Here is a 22,883-nt window from a genome sequence, read left to right as displayed (position 1 = left end):
CCAACTTGTTCAGCAGAATGCATTACATCCTTTAACACTATTTTCAGCAGTCAGGAATCAACCTCAATTTCTGTTTAAGTAATCCAGTAAGATGCTGCTGGTACTTTAACTTATGAAACTGACAGTTTAAGGCCCCAATAGAAGAAAGTAGCAGAAGTGTATACCTTCTTACCCCATTTGTCCAGGACCCTGGAATCTATCGGGGGGGGGGGGGGGTAGGATTTTTGGCAGTAGTCGCCTTAATGCCTTTATTAGAAGCACAAACATTTGGAGAAATTAAAAAGAAATTGGGCCTAAGGAGCACTAAGGTAATGGCAGTTACCACAGTCAGATATTTGGTGAACACCAGGGGAGGCTGTGGTGAGACAAAGGTCAGAGCTCTGAACTAGAAAGGATAGTCTCCCAACAGAAGAGAAACCTGGAGCACCTGTCCATCTGAGACAGGATGCGTCTGGGTTTTGTACAGCACATCCAATAAACCTTCCTCAATAAGTCAGATTGAGCCATGACCATCCAGAATTTGGTCCGTTTCCTACAGAGACCGACCCACCCCATCATATCACCAGAGGTGTTGGGAGCAAAATATTGGTATTTGCAGAAAAGAATCCTTGTGTTTACTCTAAACAAGAAAGAAAAAAGCCCACCTATGTGGGTTGTTAGGGGTCAGTCACATTACAGCTGTTGGAATTAGAGCCTGCCGGGATCAATCTTCTTCTGGGTTGTTTGCCTTTTCCCCAGTTTAAGAGTTAGAGCAGATCTCTGGCAGAAGGTGAAAGGTTCTTCCCCTTACAGCTGCAGTAAGAAAACCCTGATCTACAGCAATAATTAACAGCATTTGGAGCCTTTCAGTTCTTCTACTCAGAGTAAGGCAGACATGACTTCCTCTCAGAAAAATAGCTGAAACCTAATCATAGTCAGAGTGCCTTCTTTGGCTCCAAATGGTACCATTTACTGATGCAGATAAAGGTTTTCTTTACTAACTGCAGCTGTCAGGAAGAACCTTCCACCTTCTACTAGAAATCTGGTCCAACTTAGAAACTGGGGAAAAGGCAACCAACCCAACAGAAGATTGATCCAGGAAGGCTCTAATTCCAATGGCTACGATGCGACTGACCCCTATCAACACACATATGTTGTCTTTTTATACATAATTACCCACTCTGATCCCAAGGGTGGTTTGGCAGCACATCCCCTAAACTGGGTCATTTTTTTTTTATTTTTAACACATGGAGTTTATTTTAAGAATCAGTCTCCATGGCCCCATATGAGTAAAGCCTCAAGGCAGCTTCATTTATTAGTAGCAATTGTTCTATTGTGGCCCCCAACAGTCACAGACAATGTAATCAGGAACCAAAAGCACCCACAGGTGCTTGGTAACTGTGCTCAAATCTGAGGCACACTTGGAAACGTCTCCTAAAACTGAAATGAATGTCAGAAGCAAGACTGCTGGGGTGACAGTATCCCCACCTGAGTGACTGCTGGCAATATGGAGAAGAAAAACAAAGTTACACATGGGGGGGGGGGCTTCTCAGTCTGTGAAGGGGTTTCTTATAGGTTGGCTAGATGCAGAAAGAGGGCGGGGGGATCACATCAATCCTCCAGATTAGTTTAAAGGCCCAATAACTTTTCAAAAAACATCCCTTAAGTCTAAAAGGTTAACGAACAGAAAATACACTCCTACAGAAGGGGACATCCAAAACAAACTACTAGACAGATGAAAGAAAGCTGTAGCCATGCAGTCCTGTACAAAACGTGAACCTTAGCTTAGCCCTTGTCCACACTTAGAATAGTAATGTTACAGCAGACCACATGGTAGCCTACTGTAAAAGACAGAGACCATACAAAAAAAAAATCTTCCAAGCCAAGACTCTGGGAAGGCCAAACCTTCTCTAGCTTATGAATTAAGGAGGACTGCAATATGGTAGAGGAGGAGGAAACAGCTGAATACTAAGCCCCGATATGAACAGTCCTAACCACTGTTTCCAGGGTATGAACTCTAGCACCAAAAATAGTAAAATGCTACAGTCTGTATCCTATGCTGAACTGAGGAGATCACGTGTGTATCATGAACTCGAAATGGCATAAAGTACAGTTGTGTACACTTACCATAAATGTAGAGAGTATTCACTGTTTGCAGTCATTACATTTGGGTAATCTGCTGGCAGGTTGCCCTCTCGGCCTGAATATCAAAGTCTTGGGTCCTGCGTCGGTTGCAGTCTCCTCTTCCATATAAAAATGCAATAGTAAACTTTACCTTCATCTAAAAGCAAATACACCACAAAGGGTGTAGAATATAGTGAAGGAAAGAGACGTTCTAGAAAACAGGGGGATGGTGGGGGGTAACCCAGACTGCAACAGTGAATACACTAACATCTACATTTCTGATAAGTGTACACAACTGTACTATGTTTAGTGTTTCACTGTTGCAGTCATTACATTTGGGTAGAATCCCAAAGCTATGAATGGGAGAAGGGAAATAAATGGCATTAGCAGCGGCTATGTAAGGCCCTGCAGAACTGCAGTGGCAAAGCCTGCCCTTGACTTAGAAGAGACAGGCAAATGATAATGCTTTGTAAAAGTATGAAAAGAGCGCCAAATAGCAGCTTCTAGACTGTTTTTGGTTGGTACCCCTCTGAGAAAAGCTGCTGAGGTAGATGCCGCCCTGGTGGAATGTGACCCGACTCCCTTGGGCACAGGTTTACCATGATGTAAATGGCTTATCCACTTTGAAATAGTTTGCTTTGAAATAACCTTCCCCTCTGATCCTGCAGCAAATGCCACCAGTAGCTACTCAGACTCTCTTAGAGATTTGGTCTTGTTTAAGTAGGATCTTAGTTGTCTGTGTATGTCCAAGGAATGCAGAATCCACTCCCCCTTGTTCTGCGGATTTGGATAAAAAGTTGGCAGATGAATAGTTTTGTTAACAGCCACACTGGAAACCACCTTAGGCATAAAGGAAGGATTGGTCCTGAGGGACACCCTGTCCGGGTAAAATGTAATATAAGGCTCCACAGCCATGAGGACCTGTAGTTCTGAAACCCTTCTTGCTGAAGTGATTGCCAGAAGGAAAGCAGTTTTCCAAGATAAAAACTTTATATCAAAAGTAGCTGCTGGTACAAATGGAGGCAGGGTGAACTTTTCCAACACAAAACTGAGGCCCCATGCAGGAGTTGGTGATCTTCTGGGATGCCTTAAATTTTTGGTCCCTGTAAGATGCTGTTTTAGCAGAGGATGAGAAAAGATCGGAGGCCCTGTGTTGTAATGAACCGGGATGGCAGAGGCATGGATTTTTGTTGATGAAAGACAGGCCCTTGTCAAGCATCTCAGTCAAGTATTGTAAAATCTGAGGAATATTTGGCTTTGCTGTGTCCGTCCCTTGTGCTTGGTTCCAAGCACAGAATCTCTTCCATTTATCAGCATAAGATTTTCTAGTACTAGGCCTTCTGGCTTCCAAAATGACATCACAGATTTACTGAGAGGTGTTTGGATAATTACATGATCAGCCATGCTGCCAGGTTCAGAGTTTGGAGCCAATTGTGCAGAATTTGATTGCTCTGCTGAGACAGTAGATGAGGTATTTGTGGCAAGTACCAAGGATGGAGTTGACATATTCCTTAGAATTGGGTACCAGTGCTGGCGAGACCAGTCAGGGGCAATTAGGATAATTTTTGGTTTTTCCTGTCTGACCTTTAGTAAGACCTTGGGAAGAAGAGGCAGAGGAGGAAAGGCATAGACGGACAGGTTTTTCCAGCTGAAGGACAGGGCACCACTTTCCATGCTTGTCTGTGATAAGTCCTTGTGCAGAATTTGTCCAGTTGATAATTTTGGGGAGAGGCAAACAGATCTATGCCCGGACTCCCCCATTTATCTGTTATGATGAAGACTTGTAGATCCACTTTCCACTCGTGAGGGTCCATGAGATTTCTGCTCAGGTAGTCTGCCAGAGTATTTTGTTTTCCTGGCAGGAAATGAGCTTGAAGATGTACTTGGTAAGTCAAGGCAGTCTCCCACAACGCCATGGCTAGTCTGCAAATGGGGTAGGAATGTGTAACCCCCTGCTTGTTTATGTACCACATAACCGTGGTGTTGAGTCTATCAGCAGTCGTCCTGGATGAAGTAAGTCCTTGAAGGCTGTCAGGGCTTTCTGAACAGCTAACACCTCTTTTCTGGTCGATATGCAGATGCATTTGTTTTGGGCTCCATATGCCCTGAATGCATCTACCCACCAGGTGGGTCCCCAAGCATAGTCTGATGCATCTGTAGTTAGGGTTTGTGTGGCAAGGGGTAGAATGAAAGACCGTCCCGTGTTCTGGTGACATGTCTCTGCCCACCAAAAAAACTCCTGTTGCAGGCAGGGAATGAAAGGAATCACTGTTTCCAGACTATGACAATGTTGACTCCATAAACCTTTTAGATACCACCATAGTTTCCTCATATGCAGCCTAGCATATGGAATTAGTAGAATGCAGGATGCCATGAACCCCAAAGCCTGCAGAATTTGTCTTGCAGATAACTGGGTTTTTGTTGCCATCTATTTGAAGTAAATAGTCAGTTGTCTGCTTGTCTGGCGTAAGGCAAGCCATCTGGGCAGTTGTATTCAGGCTTGCACCCAGGAATGTAATATTGAGAGGGTACCAGTTGTGATTTCTTTTCGTTTGTGTACCCTAGGCATGTTTAGAAGGCTTTTTACAAATGCCAGATGAATGTCCTTGTTTTCTGCTTGAATGAGACATCCAATTAAGGATAGATTTGTATGCTTCTTTGTCTGCAAAATGCAATTACTGGAGCCAGCCACTTTGTAAAGACCATGGGTGCAGTAGATGAGCCAAAGGGCAGTGCACAAAATTGGTAATGCATAAAACCAGCCTTGAAGCAGAGTTATCTTCTGCACGATTCCCTTATTGGGATATGCAGGTATGCCTTATAAGTCTAGAGTCACTAGCCAAGCGTTCTTACCCAGCATGGGCAGAAGCTGTTGCCAAGTCAGCATTTTTAATTTTGGGATGTCTACGAATGTGTTCAAAATAGATAAATCCAGTATCGGGCGCCAGGCATGATCTTTTCTGGGTACCAGGAACAGTCTTGAGTAAAACCCTTGTCCTTTTTTCTGTTCTGGTACTGGCTGAATAGCCCCCATATCCACGAGGGATGCAACTTGCTTCTGTGCCTCTGCCCATTGATTGTGGCAGATCTGGCCAACCGTTTGGAAATGGCAAGGTATGGAAATGAAATCTGTATCCCTGGGATACTATATTTAATACCTATTTGTCCTGGTTTGACAACTGCCAATTTTGAGCACGAAGTGCTAATTTTCCCCCTAAGGGGGCTGCCAAAAGATAAGTGCTTGGTGATGGCAGAGGGAACTCATTGAGACTGTTTACTGTAGGATGTGCTTTATTTCCTCCAGATTTAGAGATAAAGGCACCCCATCGCTTTTGACCTGTAAAATCCCTGTGATTGGTATCTAGAGCCTTTTGAGCGCCTGGATTTGCCCCGTAAGGCTCTGTCGGACACAGGAAACTACCAATTTTTTGTAGGCCCAGTGTCTACCGAAACTTGGTGGCTGCACTTTTAAGAAGTCTTTTACAGTGTGCATACTTAGCTTTGTCTTCCACTTTCTTTAAAACCTCTTCTGCCTTACCAAACAGAGTATCATGCTGTAAAAGGTGCATCCAACAATTTAGCTTTAACATAAGGCAGATTTTGCTCCTTGAGCTAGGCATGTCTTCTAAAACACAGATCCAGTTAATGCAGCCCTGCAGGAGGCCTCCAAGGAATCAAAACCACATTGCAAAGTATGCTTCCCAACCTGTTCTGCTGCACGCAATAATTCCTGTAATTCTTTATTTTCCACACATTCAGAAATAAACATTGTCTGTTTCAATAATCCTATAACATGCTGTTGATGTTTAGGTATATGAAACTGGCAGTTTAAGACCCTAATTGCTAAGGTTGCAGACGTATAAACCTGCTTTCACCATCTATCCAGTGTCCTGGAATCTCTATCAGAGGGGGGGTAGGGATTCTTAGCTGTTGAGGCCTTTACACATTTGGGACCCTGAGAGAGAGTTTCAGGGTCAACAGCATAGGTTCATAGGTTCATACTAGGCTATCTGCCCGAGGGCATTTACAAGCCTAGCCCATAGTTTTGTGGCTTACGCCACCCCTTTAGTATGGGGAACTATACCCATTATTTTGCTGTGCCTCTGTTGAGCAGTGACACTGAGGTAATCCCTGGGGTATATCTGCGATCTCCCATCCATTGGTCAAGATTTCTCTTGAACAAGGCCAGCGAGGTGCTCTGCCTCACATATACCGGGATTTTATTCCACAGCATAGGGAGTCTTTGGGTGATGAATCTATCCCTCCAGCACATCCTATTAATAGCCGTGTCGAGGTTTAAGTCTCGCGCCCTTGTGGCTCTGGCGGATCTAGATTTTTGAGGTGAAGCATATTCATCAAATCTGGGTTTGACATGGCCTTGTATGTTAGGCAAAGGTCACCTCTGAGCAAGCGGGCGACTGAATAGAACTTGAGTTCTTTCAGTCGGGCAGCATAGGACAGATGTTTGAGACCCTTTATCCTTTTGGTGAGGAACTTTTGTGGCCTCTCCAGCTGCTGCAAGTGTCGGGTCAGATACATTCGAATGGGGCATTGTACTCAATCATTGGTCTGATGAGTGATGAGTATAGGGAGACTATGACCTCCCTTGATCTAGATGAGAATCCCTTCATGATAAGGTGGGCAATGTAGAAGGTCTTCCTAACCACTTTAGCTACATGGGTGTCGAATGACAGACTACTATCAACCTGGGTCCCCAGGTCCCTGATAACTTCTTCTGTACTCAGTGGATTGCCACCTATTTGGTAGCTAGGGGTAACCTTGTTTTTCCCGAAGGGTATGACTATGCATTTTTGGCATTTAACTTTAGGCCATGGCTCTGGCACCAGTTATCCGTTTCTGTGAGACCCTTCTGAAGGATATCTGTGTCAGATGTGTTTTCTACTATGGCCCAGTTTGCAGTCATCTGCAAACTTTGTCAGCCATAACCCTCCTGTGTTTGCTTGTACTTGGAAAAGTAGATGCCAAACAAGAGTGGGCCCAGGACTGAGCCCTGTGGTACACCACTTGTGACAGGCTTTGAGTCTGACATGGCGCCAGCAACTCTGACCCTGTGGGTTCTGTCACTCAGCCAGTTTGAAACCCATCTTGTGATGTATGGGTTAACATTTAAGCTGATGAGTTTTCAATGATACCCGAGTGGGGTATTGTATCAAAGGCCTTCGCCAGATCGAGGTAGGCTGTATGGACTGCCTTTCCCTCATCAATGGCTTTGGTGACTGTTTGAAAAAGTCAACCAAGTTTAGAAGGCATGATCTGCCTTTGACAAAGCCAAACTGGGATGGATCCAAAGTCTGCAAATTCCCTATGTCTTTATTTATGAGGTCCATTATGATCCTCTCCATGGCTTTGCAGATAAGACTTGTCAAGCTAATGGGCTAATTTCCAGGGTCGGTGGAGGCACCGCCTTTGTGAAGTGGGACCACAGTTGCAGTGCACCACTCCTGGAGTGCGTATCCAGAGGTAAGACTATGATTAAACAGCTGTCCTAGCTGTGGGTTTAATTCCTCATTGAGTTCGTGGAGCACACAGCCGGGGACACCATCAGGTCCCATGGATGCTGTGTTTTTGCTTTGGAGAGAGCAGTTCTCACTTGGGCGTTGAGATGTTTGGGGGCTGCAATCGCTTGGTATAGATATCTCTCCTTTTGGGGAGGGGAGAAGTTTGCACTGAACCTGTCAGCCAGTATGTTGGCAATGTCTGTAGGATCAGTAATCTTCACATCATTTTGAACTAGTTCTGAGCATATCTGGGAGTTTCCTCCCAGGTTTCTAACATAGCTAAAGAAGGCCTTATGATTGTCTTTTGAGTCTTTAGCTATTTTTCTCTCAAAATTTGCTTTGGATGATTTTATGAGAGCTCTTAGTTTTTTACTTATAGTGATCAAGGGTGTCTTACCTTTTAAGGATTTTGCTCTATCTTGTAGTAGCTTCCTCCTTTTGTTGTAGAGTTTGTTTATGGCTGGGGTCCACCAGAGTGGACGCTTGCCTTTGGTACAAAGAGTCTTTGTTTTGCTTGGGATTGCCTTATCCATGCAGTCCTGCAGGTGCTGGTAGAAGGCATTTGTAAGTGATTCAGCGGCTTGAGTACTGTTTTCCGTCGGCTCGGGGGCCTTAAAGGAGACCACACTAGTCTTTAGAAGTGTGAAGTCGGCTTTCAAGAAGTTCTTTACTGTGGTCTTTTTTATTTCAGGTGGGGGTGGGATGAGGACCTCCAGCGAGATTAGTTTGTGATCTGATCTCACCAGTGAGGGGTATACTTCTGGTGTTGAACATTGTGCTCCCATGTTCGTGATGATGAGATCAAGTATGTTTTCTCCTCTTGTGGGGATGGTGACTAGTTGTTCCATGGCATTTGAGTTTATGAATTCCAGGAACTTTTGGGCTAGGGTGTTTGGGCTTGAGTAGTGTTCCCAGTCTATATTAGGGTAATTGAAGTCACCTAGTATGATGGTGTTTGGTGATGCATTTATCCCCTCTAGTGTTTTCAGGAAGGCCATGTGAGGTTCCTGAGTTTGTGAGGGTGGCCTGTAACATGCTACAATTTGCAGAGCAGTCTTGCCTATGGTTAATTGCACCTGGATGGTCTCCGATGCATCGTGCGTTGCCACCAGTCTTGAGGTGTGGGTGTCTTTGATGAATATGGATACCCCCCCTCCTTTCTTGGTATTGTCCGGATTTTGGGGCGGGAACGCATGATAAGAGGTAAAACCTGATAGTGCTGGGGTGCTCTCAGGAGCCTTGAACCAGGTTTCTGTCACTGCACAGACATCGATGTTCTCCATACTGAGAAGGGCCTCGAGTGTGCATTTTGAGATTTAGACTTCTGGCATTGAGCAGCATTACCCTTAGTTTTTTCCTTTTTGTGTTCTAGGGTGGTAGGTTTAGAATTTGAGCCTTGCCTAAAAAGGCACTATGGGGTGGCAAGAGCCTTTGCCAATATCCGGAATCCCAGGGTGACAGGTGCAAGCCGTCCCTTATGAAGCAGCGTGGCTTGTCCAGCATGTCATCCCAGGCAGACAGACATTGGATCCCCTTTGAATGACACCAGAGTTTAAGCCAATTGTTAAAGCTGATCATCTTATCTCTGTATTGTGGCATCATTCTTGGTGAAGGTAGGATACTGCTCAAGGTCAGGGTCATACCTGCCTGGGCTACATAATCAGAGAGCTCCTCAATGTCTCTTTCATGTAGTCCAAGGAGGTGCGTCTCAGGTAGTTTACACCAGCGTGGACAATGACTGAGTCATATTTGTACCTGCTGTTGAGAGACCTGAGTGCTTGCGTTATGTGGCGGATTCTAGCGCCCGACAGGCAGCTTACTGTGACCTTCTCCTTACTCAGTCTGGTGGCGGACGTCAGTGTGTCTGACTATGGAGTCACCAATGACTAGTGTGTCTGGCATTGTGTTTGGCCTTAAGGGCTGTGACTGTTTGACACTCTGACTGTGAGGTCTATGTGTTGCAGGTGTTGTGTTCTGAGGTGGTGGTTGTTTGGGTGTCTGCTTTGGTGGCCTCTGCTGTTTTGGTAGATTTTTGATCAGAGCCGCCGAGTATGTCTGTGTGTTTATGTGTATGATTTGAGGTTGTGATGAGCATGATTTTTGAATAAAAATTTGTGGGAGTCAGGAACCCTGTAATATCTGTCTGGCTTACTAGGAGCCGGAGGTAGGGAATCTGGAGCAATGCTTGATTCCGAAAACACAACAATATCTAATACAGGAGGTATGGCCAAAGGTCTATGCTGAGGAAGAAGGAAATCCCCAAGCCTCTTTTTTGATTGAGAAATCCTGACTCTCCCAATGAAAATGTTCCCTTAAAGTATGCAAGGTTTCTCCAAAAGAATAATCTTCAGGAGGAGATGCAGATGGGATTGATTCCTCTGCATCTGAATCCTCATAGGGTGGTATAGAAAATTCTTGATCAGAAGAGGAATCAGAAGAAACAGAAACCTGATCTGAAAATTCATAATCAGTGTCTTGCCTGGGCCTCTTATCAGGGGGGTTGGGAACCCCTGATAAAGGTAATCAAGTCTTCAGCCATTTTGATAATCTGTTTTTTGGGCATAGAGGCCTGAGCACGTGGCTTATGCGTCAGTTTTTTAGCCTTAGAAGTTGCGTCTTTTTGAAGCTGGCGCCCGTTTTCTATAGAAATGCAGAAGCCAGTACCTGCTCAGCGACTCTGGACCCATCCAAGGGAGAGACTTCTGTGGGTACAATACACAGAGAATCTCGCGGCATGCCTGACTCCACATGGGTCTCAGTAGAGGCCTGCGACTCGAAAGCAGCGGTATCAGGGGCTGTAAAAGCGCCTCACTGAGTACAGGCGAACCGGCGACTGACTTAGAAGCTTAGTCAGTTTTGGACCTCTGTCTGTCTGTCCTTTTCTTTGCGTTTTTTGTGAACTCCGGTAGTCTGATTGCTGTCAGACATTTCAGGGTAATTAAATCAGTTTCCAAATATTTTGAAGCAAAGCTATAGACACTTAGTGTGTTGGTTAAATCTAGCAAAGAAATCGATCTGGGCCTAGGCATTATGATCTGGGCCTAGGCAAGGAATACAGTACAAATGAAAATCCTTGAGGTATTTGCTTCCCACAAGTAATGCAATTATTAACTTTTACTGACATAAGTAAGGAGCAAGAAGTTTCTCCAACGGGGTACTTGGCTTTAATTGAAGACTTCTGAAATTTCCGCATTCGAGTTTCAGAACCGGAGTCGGCCGACCGGCAGTTGCGAACTGCTTCTGGCAACATGCTGCAAGAAAGACTAAAGAAAATGGCGTCAGCTGCATGTTTTATACCCCTGACGTCATGGAAGAGGAGACCGCAACCAACACAGGACCCAAGACTTTGATATTCAGGCCGACTGAGGGCAACCTGCCAGCAGATTACCCAAATGTAATGACAGCGAAACACTAACATAGACCTTTCATCAATATGTCTAACTCCCAGATAACCGAATGTACAGATCACAGATTTCTTTCCCAGGGAAAGAAATCAGTGGAGCAACTGAACACAATACACCAGTACAAACATGAGGAAGTTGGGGCATCAACCCCACACCCCCAATGTGTGTGTGTGGGGGGGCTGTGGCCCCCACACTAACTAAATATACTAACTCCAAGATTGCACTACAGTGGGGAAAAGGGCAAATCCACAGCGACAGCCAACAGTTTTTTCTCCCCTAGGAAAAAAAACTCTGATCTGGCTGTTCATTTAACTGGGATTCGACATACATGCATCAATGAATAGGTGTTTGGTGTTTGCCGTTTCAAGGTCATGTTATAGACCCTGTATACTAGGATGCAGTAAGGAGCTACCCCAACTAGGTGGGCATTTAACAGAAACCAACCTTCATGGAAGCTAACAAAATAAAAGTTGGCACTCCCATGCACAATCTACAGCATCCTTTGCAGAGTTTCATGGAGGGAATGTATTATTGCATATCATTATTTCTGGGGAAGGAGAGAAAACAAGCCAATCGATTTAGCAAGGAAAGGGCGAAGAACCTCACCAACCTGAGATTTTCTCCAAAGAAAATATGCAGTGTACAGATGTGAAAGAGGAATGTTTAACTTTCTGCTCAGAGATAAAAGCATCAATATCCTTACACTCCACAAAAATCAGAGTCAGAGTCTAATTGCAAAATACCAGGCTACAACTCTTAACACACTTTTCGGCCACCAAACCAAGACCAAAACACTAAAGGTGGAAGTGTGTCCATTTTCACACAAGGATGGTCACACCTCCAGGCTAGTTGCCCAACACAATGCATCTGAAATTCGCCAGGTGCAACTAACACTAGGTAAGACTGCAATTCAAACTGTAGCTTCCTACAGATCCCCCACCATACCCCAATATTCTCACTACACCTTTCGGAACATACTGGAGAATATTAAGATACAACCAAACACCCTAATACTGGGTGATTTTAACTACCCTGCCATTAACTGGGAAAACTACTCTACCAACATTTTTTTCCCAACGGTTCTTGCAATTCATGAATTCCAACACCCTGGATCAACTAATCCATAGTCCAACAGGGGCTCCAGTATCCTAGACCTGGTCATTACCAACATGGGAGATGCATCTACACCAGTGGTCACCCACTCATCTGTCAGGTCTGACAATAAGCAAATCACCCTTGACATCCACATCCCACCCCAGTAAGAAAAACTGCAAAAAAATTCTCCGAAGCCAACTTCATGCTACTTAAGTCAGAAGTGACAAAACATCATGGCTCCTATGCAGACGGGAGCTGAAAGTTCGACTGCTGAATCCTACACTAAAGCACTGTACGAGCGCATCAACTCGTGCATGAATCGTGCCGTCCCAAACAGAAATTACAGTTGTGTACACTTACCATAAATGTATATGTTAGAGTGTATTCACTGTTGCAGTCACTACATTTGGGTTATCTGCCTGCAGGTAGCCCTCAGCCGGCCTGATTATCAAAGTCTTGGGACCTGCATCAGATGCGGTCTTCTTCCATTACAGTCAGGTAGTCAGGGGTATAAAGCATGCAGCAGTCATTACACATCAGTTTTTCTTGCCCTAGATGTCAAGTGCCCCCATAATGGGAAGCAATTGTATACAAAGTTACACCTACAACAAAAAGCAAATATAGTAAACAAGACTAAGGGTATAGCCAATATAGGTCAGGGGGCTGGAGGGAGGGTAACCAGGACTGCAACAGTGAATACACTAACATCTACATTTATGGTAAGTGTACGCAACTGTACTATGTTTTGTGTTTCACTGTTGCAATCATATTTGGGTAGATTCCCAAAGTTAAGGAAGGGAGAAGGCAGTTAAAAAGAGCATTAGGACCAGTTAATAAGCCATGCAAGACTGCTTTGGCAAAACCAGATCTGGATTTAGAAAAAATAGTCAAGTGGTAATACTTGGTAGCAGCTTCTAGGATGTCCCTGGTAGGAACACCTCTGAGAAAGGCTGTTGAAGTAGATGCAGCCTTGGTGGAATGTGATTTTATCCCCCGTGGGGTAGGTTTTCCAAGGTGCTTATAGCAGAAATGAATGCAATGGCCTATCCACTTACAAATGGTTTGCTTTGACATGGCCTTCCCCTCTGCCCCTGCAGCAAAGGCAACTAGCAGCTATTCAGTTTTCCTGATAGGCTAAGTCCTGTCCAAATAAAATCTTGGTCATCTGTGCACATTCAAAGAGTGCAGTATTCATTCTCCTTTGTTCTGTGGATTAGAAAAGGTTGACAAATTAATGGGACTAATTAAGGGCCACACTGGATACCACCTTGGGAATAAAGGAAGGATTGGACCTGAGGGATACCTTGTCTGCATGGATGATGATAGAAGGGCTCCACTGCCATGAGGGCCCGTAATTCAGAAACTCTTCTTGCTGAAGCGATGGCTAGAAGGAAGGCTGTTTTCCAATAAAGGAATTTAAACAATGCAGTTGCTGCTGGCTCAGAATGAGGTAGAGTGAGCTTTTCAAATACAAAGTTAAGATCCCAGGCTGGAGTAAAATTCTCCTGGATGGTCTTAAAGTTTTGGCCCCACTGAGAAATTGCTTCAGCAGGGGTGAAAGAAAAGGGGTGGGCTCAGTACTGTAATGTGCTGAAATGGCTGAGGCATGAATTTTAATAGAAGAGAAGGAAAGGCCCTTGTGGAGCATCTGTTAAATATTGAATATGCGGTAAGCTGGGCACTGTTGTGCCATTCCCCCAAGTCTAGCTCCAGGAACAGTATATTTTCCACTTTTCAGCACAGGATTTTGTAGTTCTAGGCCTCCTTGCTTTCAGAATGACATCCAGCACTTGCTTACTGAGGGAGGGTATTGGAGAGCTCGGGTAATTAGCCAGGCTGCAAGGTTCAGGGTTTGAAGCTGACTGCAGAATCTGGCCCTCCTGCTGGGGCAGCAAGGAAGGGGTCTGAGGCAGGTGCCATGGTTCCAGCAGTGACATACTGCACAAGAGGGGGCACCAGTGTTGGCATGGCCAGTCTGGTGCAATGAGAATTGTCCTTGCCTTGTTTGATCTTTAGCAGAACTTTCAAGACAGCCAGAGGGGGAAAGGCATAAACTGAGAAGCTTTCCCAGGTGAAGGACAGGGCATCCACTTTCCAAGCTTGCCTGTGTGCAGAATTTGTCCAATTGGTAGTTCTGAGGGGAGGCAAACAGGTCTATCTCTGGGCTCCTCCATTTATTTCTCAAAATGTTGAATATCTTTGGTTCCAGTTTCCACTCGTGTGGATCCATGAGATTTCTGCTTAGGTAGTCTGCCAGTGAATTTAGCTCGCCTGGCAGGTAATGAGCTTGTAGGTTCACCTGGTAGCTCAAGGCTGTGTTCCACAGAGCCATGGCTAGTCGGCAGAGAGGGTACGAGTGGGTTCCCTCCTGCTTGTTTATGTACCACATAACAGTGGAGTTCTCTGTCTTTACCAATAATTGTCCTAGAAGTATATGGTCCTTGAAGGCTGTCAGAGAATTCTGTACATCTAACATTTCTTTTTGATTGATATGCAGGTGCATTTGACTCTGGTTCCAGTTGTCCTGAGTGCACTACCAAGTTAGCCCCCCATGGATAGTCTGATGCGTCTGTTAGTGTTTGGGTAGCAGGGGGTAGAGTGAAAGGCAGTCCCTTGTTGAGGTAGCAGGCATCTGCCCACCAAAAGAATTCTGTCTATACAGGATGATAGGAATCACTGCTTCCAGGTCCAGAGAAAGTTGACACCATAGGCTTTTTAGATACCATTTGTAGTTTCCTCATACGCAGTCTTGCATATGGAATTAATAGGATGCAAGAGGCCATGAACCTCAGGGCTTGCAGTATTTTCCTTGCAGATAGCTGGGTCTTTGTGGCCAGTAGTTTGAAGTAGGCTGTCAAACTTATTTCTCCGGTGTGAGGTAGGCCATCAGGGAAGTTGTTCAAGCTTGCTCCCAGGAATACAAATTGTTGGCAGGGTACTAGGTGTGATTTCTTTTCGTTTATGGTGTACCCCAGTGAAGTTCACAGTGTCTTTACAAATGCCAGATGATTTAATAGTATGTCCTGGCTTTCTGCCTGAATTAGACAATCGTCCAGGATTGGGTATATTTGAATATTTCTTTGCCTGCAGAATGCAATGACTGGAGCTACGCACTTTGTGAATACCCTGGGCGCAGAAGATAAGCCAAAGGGCAGTGCAGATAACTGATGGTGCATGTAGCCTGCTCTGAAGCGCAAGTATTTTCTGCAAGATTCCCTTATTGGGATGTGCAGGTAAGCTTCAAGTCCAATGTTGTCAACAAGGCAGTTTTGCCTAGCATGGGAAGCAGCTGATAAGTTAACATTTTGAATTTTGGGATTACCAAAAATGTGTTTAGAATTGACAGGTCCAGGATAGGATGCCAGGAGTCGCCTTTTCTGGGTACCAGGAAAAGTCTTTAGTAAACACCTTGTCCCCATTCCTTTGCTGGGACAGACTGAATAGCCCCAATACTTAGAAGAGAGAACCTGCTGTTGAGCCTCTGCCCAGTGATTTGGGGGTAGGTCTGGCCAACCGTTTGGGGGTGGTAAGGGGTAGAAGTGGAATCTAATACCATGGGAAACTATTTAAAATCCATTTGTCTTGGGTAATGAGTCCCCACTTTTTTGCATGCAGGTCAATTTTTCACCCCAAGGTGGCAGACAGTTGAGCAGGGCTTGGAAGGTTTAAGGTTAAGTCATTGTGACAGTTTACCATGGGGGGGGGGTGTCTTACTACTTCCAGCTTTGAAAGTGGGAGCCCCCCACTGCTTAGTCTCGAGTACCTTGAGACTGTAGCCTAGGTGGTCTGCTGTTCTTGGGTTTGGACTGAAGGCCTGCGAGAGACAGGAAAGGACCAATTCTTAGAAGGCCAATGTCTACTGAATCTGGGAGGCTGTACTTGCAGGAAATCTTTAACAGTTTGCATAAAATTAGCTTTTTCCTCAATCCTTTTAAGTACTACTACTACTGCTTTGTTGCCAAACAGGCGGTCCTGATTTAAGGGAGCATCCAGTAATTTAGCTTTAACATGATCTGGCAAATTTTGCTCCTTAAGCCAAGCATGCCTTTTAACAGACCCAGTGACAGCAGCCCTGCAAGATGCTTCTAAAGAGTCAAAACCACATCGCAAAGTTGTCAACTTGTGCCTTTCAGTGGTTTTTTACTATGTTTGCCAACTTGTTCAGCAGAATGCATTAAATCTGTTAATTCTTTACTTTCAACAGAGTCAGGAATCATTTTCTGTTTAAGTAGTCCAATAATATGCTGCTGATACTTTAACATATGAAACTGACAGTTTAAAGCCCTAATGGCCAAAGTAGCAGAACTGTATACCTTCTTACCCCATCTGTCCAGGGCTCTGGAATCTCTATCAGAGGGGGTAGGGTTTTTGGCAGTAATAGCCTTCATGCCTTTGGGTCCTTGTGAAATGGTCTTGGGGTCCGCAGTAGGATTCTTAGAGGAACTTGTGAGGGTCAGGTACTCTAATACCCGCCAGGTTTTCTGGGAGCCGGAGGTAAAGTGTCTGGGGCCAGGCTAGATTCCAAAAAGGCATCTACAATGTCCAGGACAAGAGGGATAGCTAAAGACCTGTGTTAAGGTAGGAGTAAGAATTCCCTAAGCCTCTTTTTGGAGTCAGTAATCCTAGCTTTCCCAGCAGAAATGCTCCCTAAGAGTGTGCAAGGTTTCACCAAAAGAAGAGTCTTCTGGAGGGGAAGCAGAGGGTATGGAGTCCTCTGCAACAAAATCCTCATAGGTAGACAAGGGCAAATCCCGGTCAACAAAAAAAACAAATTTCAGAAACCTGATCAGAAGAATCAGAAGGAAAATCAGTTCTAGATCTTAAAGGGAGAAGGCTGGCTTCCCCTAATTAGAGTAATAAAGGTCTTCAGCCATTCTTATTTGTTTTTTAGGCATATGGGTCTGACCATGCGGTATGGACATTGGATTTCTTGGTATGGGTCGAGTTTTAGTCCTTGAATAAGATGGTGTCTGTTTGAAACGCAAGTCCGTAAGCCCGAATACACCCTCAGAAGCCGGTGCCTGCACAGCGGCTCTGGACCCATCCAAGGTAGAGACATCTGCAGGTTCCATAGTCGAAGAAGCATCTCGCGGCATACCGGAATCCAAATTGGTCCCAGTAAAGGCCTGCAAATCTAAAGTGGAGGGTATCAAAAGGCTGCGAAAGTGCCTCACTGAGTACTGGCGAACTGGTGATTAGCTTAACGGAAGCATAGTCGGCAGCTTTGGACCTAAGTGGTCTGTCCAGCTTTACATTTTTTCAGAATGTCAGTAGTCGGATGGCTTACTGAAGCCATTTCTGGATAATTAAACAAAACACTGAAATAGTTTGCTGCAAAAATAGACATATGAACAGTGGACTGAATAAGGCACAAAACCGACCGCGAGGGATGTCGTGGTCTGGGCCAAGGCAAGGAATGCAGTACGAATAAATATCTGAGGCATTTGCTTTCCACAGGTTATACAATTGTTAACTTTTACTGACATTGGTTTAGAGCAAGAAAAAGGATCCCCAACAGGGTACTTAACTTTTCTGAAATCTTCGGTTCTGAAACTCAAAAACAAAAATTTCAGGAGTCTGCTGACCGGCACTTGCGAACAGCTTCTGCCTCGGGCACCACGCAGCAAGAAAGACTGATGTAATGGCATTGGCTGCATGCTTTATACCACTGACTACCTGACATCATGGAAGAGACAGCATCCGACACAGGACCTAAGACTTTGATAATCAGGCTGGCTGAGGGCTACCTGCAGGTAGATAACCCAAATGTAATGACTGCAACAGTGAAACACGAAGAACATCAAGATACTCTCCTCCAAAATAAGGAAGCCAATCTGGTGGTCCCCTGCTGTAAAATTATACAACAGAAGAAAGAAGCTGTTGCAGAAGAGAGGAAAATCCCAGGATGCAAAAAACTCCCTTACCAGTCTCAGTAAAGCTGAGATGCCTCAAAATCCTACAAAGCTAGTTATGAAAATAAAATTGCCAAAGATTCCAAAGACAACCACAAGGCATAATATAGTTATGTCACAAATCTAAATGGCAATGCTCAGATCTGCTGTGAGCTACAACAGAATGGCATTTAATATACTGATTCCCAAGGATATTGGCAATATCCTGGCAGATCTATCTAGTGGCTTCACCCCCCCCCCCCAAAGGGCCCATCTCAATACCAAAAGATTGCCAAATTCCAGTAATCACGGCCAGACAGGTAGAAACCACACTCTCCCAAAGCTAAGAATACAGCAGCCATGGGGACCAGATGACATCCCGGGCTGTGTACTACATGAACTACAAAATGAACTGGCACCTCACCTAAGTGTTATGTTTAAATCATAGCCTTACCTTAGGATTCGTGCCCACTGAGTGGCGCACAGGTACAGTTATCCCACTCCACAAGGGGGAATCCACCTTGGATCACGGGAACTACCGTCCCAGTCTGTCAAGCCTGATCTGCAAGGGCATGAAACGCATTATCATGGAACTTATAAACAAAGACAATGGCAAACTTCAAACACTGGACCCCACCTAGTTTGGGTTCATGAAGGGACGATCTCGTCTCCTGAACCTGACTGACTTCTTCGAATCAGTCTCCAGAGCTGTGGACAAGGGTAAGGCAGTCCACACAGCCTATCTGGACCTCGCCAAGCCATTCAACACCATCCCCTACTCTGGAATCATAGATAAACTTACTAAGCTGGGTATAAATCCCTACGTCACTCGGGTTGCCAACTGGCTTACTGACAGAACCCAGACTGTAAAAGCAGCAGACTCCAAATCGAGCTCCAGACAAGTGGAGTACCTCAGGGTTCAGTCCTGGGACTGTTCTTGTTTGGCATCTACTTCTCTGAAGTACAGGCCAACACTAACAGGGACTCTGGCTAACAAAGTTAACAGACAACTGCAAACTGGGAGCCATTACTAAATCTCCAAATGTGGATAGTCTACAAAAGGGCCTTACAGAAACAGACACTTGGTGCCAGAGCCATGGGCTCAAGCTTAATGCCAAGAAATGTATAGTTATCCCCTTTGGGAAAAACCTTGTACCCATGAATTACCACATAGGTGGCGGTACACTAAACACCAAAAGTGTGATGAAAGACTTGGGAACACAGGTGGACAGTGGTCTCACCTTCGATAACCACATTGTCAACAGTCAAGAAATCCCATGTGGCACACCTCATCACCAAGGGCTTTTCATCCAGAAAAAAGAAAAAAAGAAAAATAAATTGAGCTTTTCATCCAGAAAAAAAAATCAATGTCCCACTGTACTTACCCCTAATTAGACTCATCCCTCATTAGACCCATTATAGAGTAAAACACCCAGTTTGGTATGTACCTCAAGACATCTGCAACAGCTTGAAAGGCCGCAGAAATACCTCACTAAAAGAATCACAGGCGTAAAGCAGATGCCCTATGCTGACAGTCTAAAAAAACTCCAGCTATACTCTGGCATATCTACTTAGAGGCGATCCATGCTTAACGTACAAGGCCATGTCAAACCCCAAGCCGTTGGACATGCTCCACTTAAAGAAATTCCAATCACTCAGAGCCACACGCTCCAGGGATCTAAACCTCGTCACCACAATGAACAAAACATGATGGAAGGATAGGCTCCTGACCCGGACTCCCCATACTCTGGAACAGACTGTCCATACACGTCAAGCAGAGTGCCTCCTTGTCCCTGCTCAAAAGGAACCTTGACGACTGGATGGTTGATGTGATCCCCGGGGTGAAATTCCTGTCAGTCGCCCAGCTAGACAGGGGTCCAGGGAAGTAAATATTGTGGGAAGAAATATCCAGAGAATTGTTTGGCTAGACTTGTATAGGCCCTAGGGCCAATAGCCTAGTACCAACCAATGAGCCTATGAACCTAAAGCGGGAGACATTTAATTCTTGCATGTTAGTTCATTCGCCTCTAAATCAGGGCTGTGTGAGTCTTTCTAGGATGGGTTTTATTTTCCTTTTCTTTAAGGGAGTTCCTAACACGATAACCATCTCAAAAGCTGGCTGCTTAGACTTCAGAAAACTTATGAAATCTCAGGCCTGTTGAAACAGCTTGTAGGATGTAGTCTAGGTAATTCTGTACAACACTCTGCTCAAATCTCTGCAGTGACTAGCTTGTAGTCATCAATTTTGGCTTGGACACCTTTGATCTCAGCAAATAACGTAGTACCCACTTTAGAGCCTCCAGGATCACAGGTGAGCACTCAATACCTTTATATGGTCTCTGCTAACTTCAAAAACCAGTAGCATCAGGGATACTGCCCTCACCTTTCCTAACAATCCAGCAACTGTCCTCCCCAAGCCCTTAGAGACCTCTAGACCAACCAACCAATAAGCACTGCAGACTCAGCTTGCAAGGACATTCCAGTAGCAAGAGACATAGTGGCTTCCTACAGAGTCACACTAAAGGCTTAAATTTTAAGAAACTCCAAAATAAGGGGGCTGCAAATTCACTTGAAGTTTTAGTCATTTGGCCCAAGAAATCCTAACAGGATTAAATAGATTTCCCTTCACTTTTTCCTATGACCCTTCTAGAAATGTTTACATTTTGCAGGGCTAGAAAAGGCCTGGACCAATGCCATGGCAGAGTAGGAGCAAGTGTGCAGCTTTCAAAGTCTCACAGATTTTTCATGTGATGCAAGACTGTTTCAATCTGCAATATGCTCAATAGTCCAAGCCCTGACAAAAGAATATTGAAATCTTTGAGATTTGTTTCCTCCACTTTAAACTGACAATTTTACAAAGACATCCATAAACACTAGTAAAGCAGAAACAAAACTTCAAATGAGGTACACATCTGGAACCCTAGAAGTAGTCAATCTCTGAACTGACACTAGTACAAGCATGCCACCTGGGGAGAAAAAATTCAGATATCCTCCATATCAGACAAAGCTGGATATGGATGAAGACAAAAGCAAGGTAGAACTCCCAAGTCATACCAACCACTGATATTCCTGCAGGAAGGAATCCCAGAAAACTTGGGAACAGTGAGTAGTATGATAATCAACATGGCCAGGCAGACGCTAAGCAATTTACTGCCTGGATTACACATGGAACTCTACAATATACCAACATAGACTACGTACATGTACTGCAGTGCCAATAAATTTGTCTAATGCTGCATCCCAAAGGTGTGCAGAGGACACTAATGCAATCTCACAGCTCTTAATCTCCAGTGTGGCTTCTGTTTGCGGTGCCTTCTGTGCACCTTCTCCATGTGCCCATATGGATCTTTGTCAGGTGGTCCACTTTCCCCATCGCAACAGATTCATATGCTGTAGATGAAAAGCCAATCCTACTAATTGCCTGCAAGTGTACATGCAAATTATCAGAACGTTCTGGCCTATTCCAATCCCATCATGGGTTGGGATAGTCTCTGGCTTTCCCATGACCCTGAAAAGGATAAACCAAGAATCTGAAATTGAATACACCCTGCACAACTACAAAATGTTACATAACCATTGATAATGTAAAATACTTGGAAGTAACAATCACATAAGTCAGACTTGTTTTTAGAATGTTAAATGACTGGCTTGAATTTTAGTTAATTCACAGCCATGGAGGTAAATGATTTGGGTGCAGAAAGCTCACTCACCTCTGCCCAAAACTGAAGCACAAAAAAGTTTCGCAGTGCCTTACAAGACTATGCACAACAGAAACCTTTTCTTATCAAAGCTATCTATAATTTATCTGTTTCAGCAGATACAGTCTATCAATGGGAGAATTGATAAAATCCTATATACCACTTGTACCACTGTTTACACCAGATAAGTGCTACTGTGTGATGTACTCTACACGCAACCAAATTTTAAGATTCCAATTAAAAAAATAAATTGTATTAAAAATGTTCCTACCAAATCTGCCACCATCTTTGTCATAAACTTGTGACATTTCTCAACCTCATTCTTGGGGCCTCGCAGCTGAACAATATCACTCTTCTGCATTGGATCTGGAAAGTTGATTATGACCTAAAAAGGAAAAAAAAATCTTCAATTATATGGAGATACAAATATTGATTTAATAGCTTTAGGGAAGGTTTGCACATCTACTCTTAAGAGCACGTAAGTAATTTAAGCCACAAAACATGTAAAAAACGCTACTAAAGCAAGGCAGAAGAGAACTTACCATAAGAAATGCTCTGCAGTCCACTGTTGGGAATTCCTAATTTTTCCACAGATGCAGCCTAGTATAAAATGCTTCCACATTCTAGCTTCAAAGTTTCACAGTATGTGTCCTTGCCAGCACATATGGTATTATACAAAACCAAGACTACAAAGGCAGCATGGATCTTTGCCTGGAAGTGTGTAAACACAGGTATTTTTATACCCCATGTAGCCTACAAATAATTTTTCCTCAGGTGGATAGCAAATGTTGGAGGTGTGACAGGCAAGAAAGAGGTAGCTGGGAACATTTTTGGTGAGTGTAATGAGCTGGTAGACTTTTGGGATTCCCTGCAGACTACTCTGTTGGAGATGCTGGGTTAGCAGATTGGAATGGGGAAATTATTTCTGAGTTATGCTACAGAATTTGACAGACATCGTGAAGCCTGGCTAAGACTAATCATGGTAGCTGCCAAAAAGCACTTACTAGAAAATGGAAATCAAAGTCTAGATCAACTTTACTAGAAATAGTGAATATAGTAACAGAGATAAAACAACTGGAACAGGGATCTTTAAAAAAGAAAAGGCGCAAACTGCAAAGAATGGGAATTGTGGGAACAATATATGCAGAGCAGGAAAGTAATAAATGTTAGAGT

General features: G+C 44.2%; 1 protein-coding gene across 1 annotated transcript in view; it reads right to left on the bottom strand.

The window, feature by feature from the left end:
• LOC122801243 (high density lipoprotein binding protein) overlaps positions 1–22,883 on the bottom strand; it is a 1,918,659-nt gene that overhangs the window by 1,094,277 nt on the left and 801,499 nt on the right. The window contains exon 14 of the mRNA XM_044070795.1: positions 21,982–22,095. Coding sequence (XP_043926730.1) covers positions 21,982–22,095 — 114 coding nt within the window. The remainder of the gene's footprint in view (positions 1–21,981; positions 22,096–22,883) is intronic.

The sequence above is a fragment of the Protopterus annectens genome, chromosome 4.part1, assembly GCF_019279795.1.
Source record: "Protopterus annectens isolate FY-2018-M chromosome 4.part1, PAN1.0, whole genome shotgun sequence".
NCBI lineage: Eukaryota > Metazoa > Chordata > Ceratodontiformes > Protopteridae > Protopterus > Protopterus annectens.
This window is presented reverse-complemented; position numbering and strand designations above follow the sequence as displayed.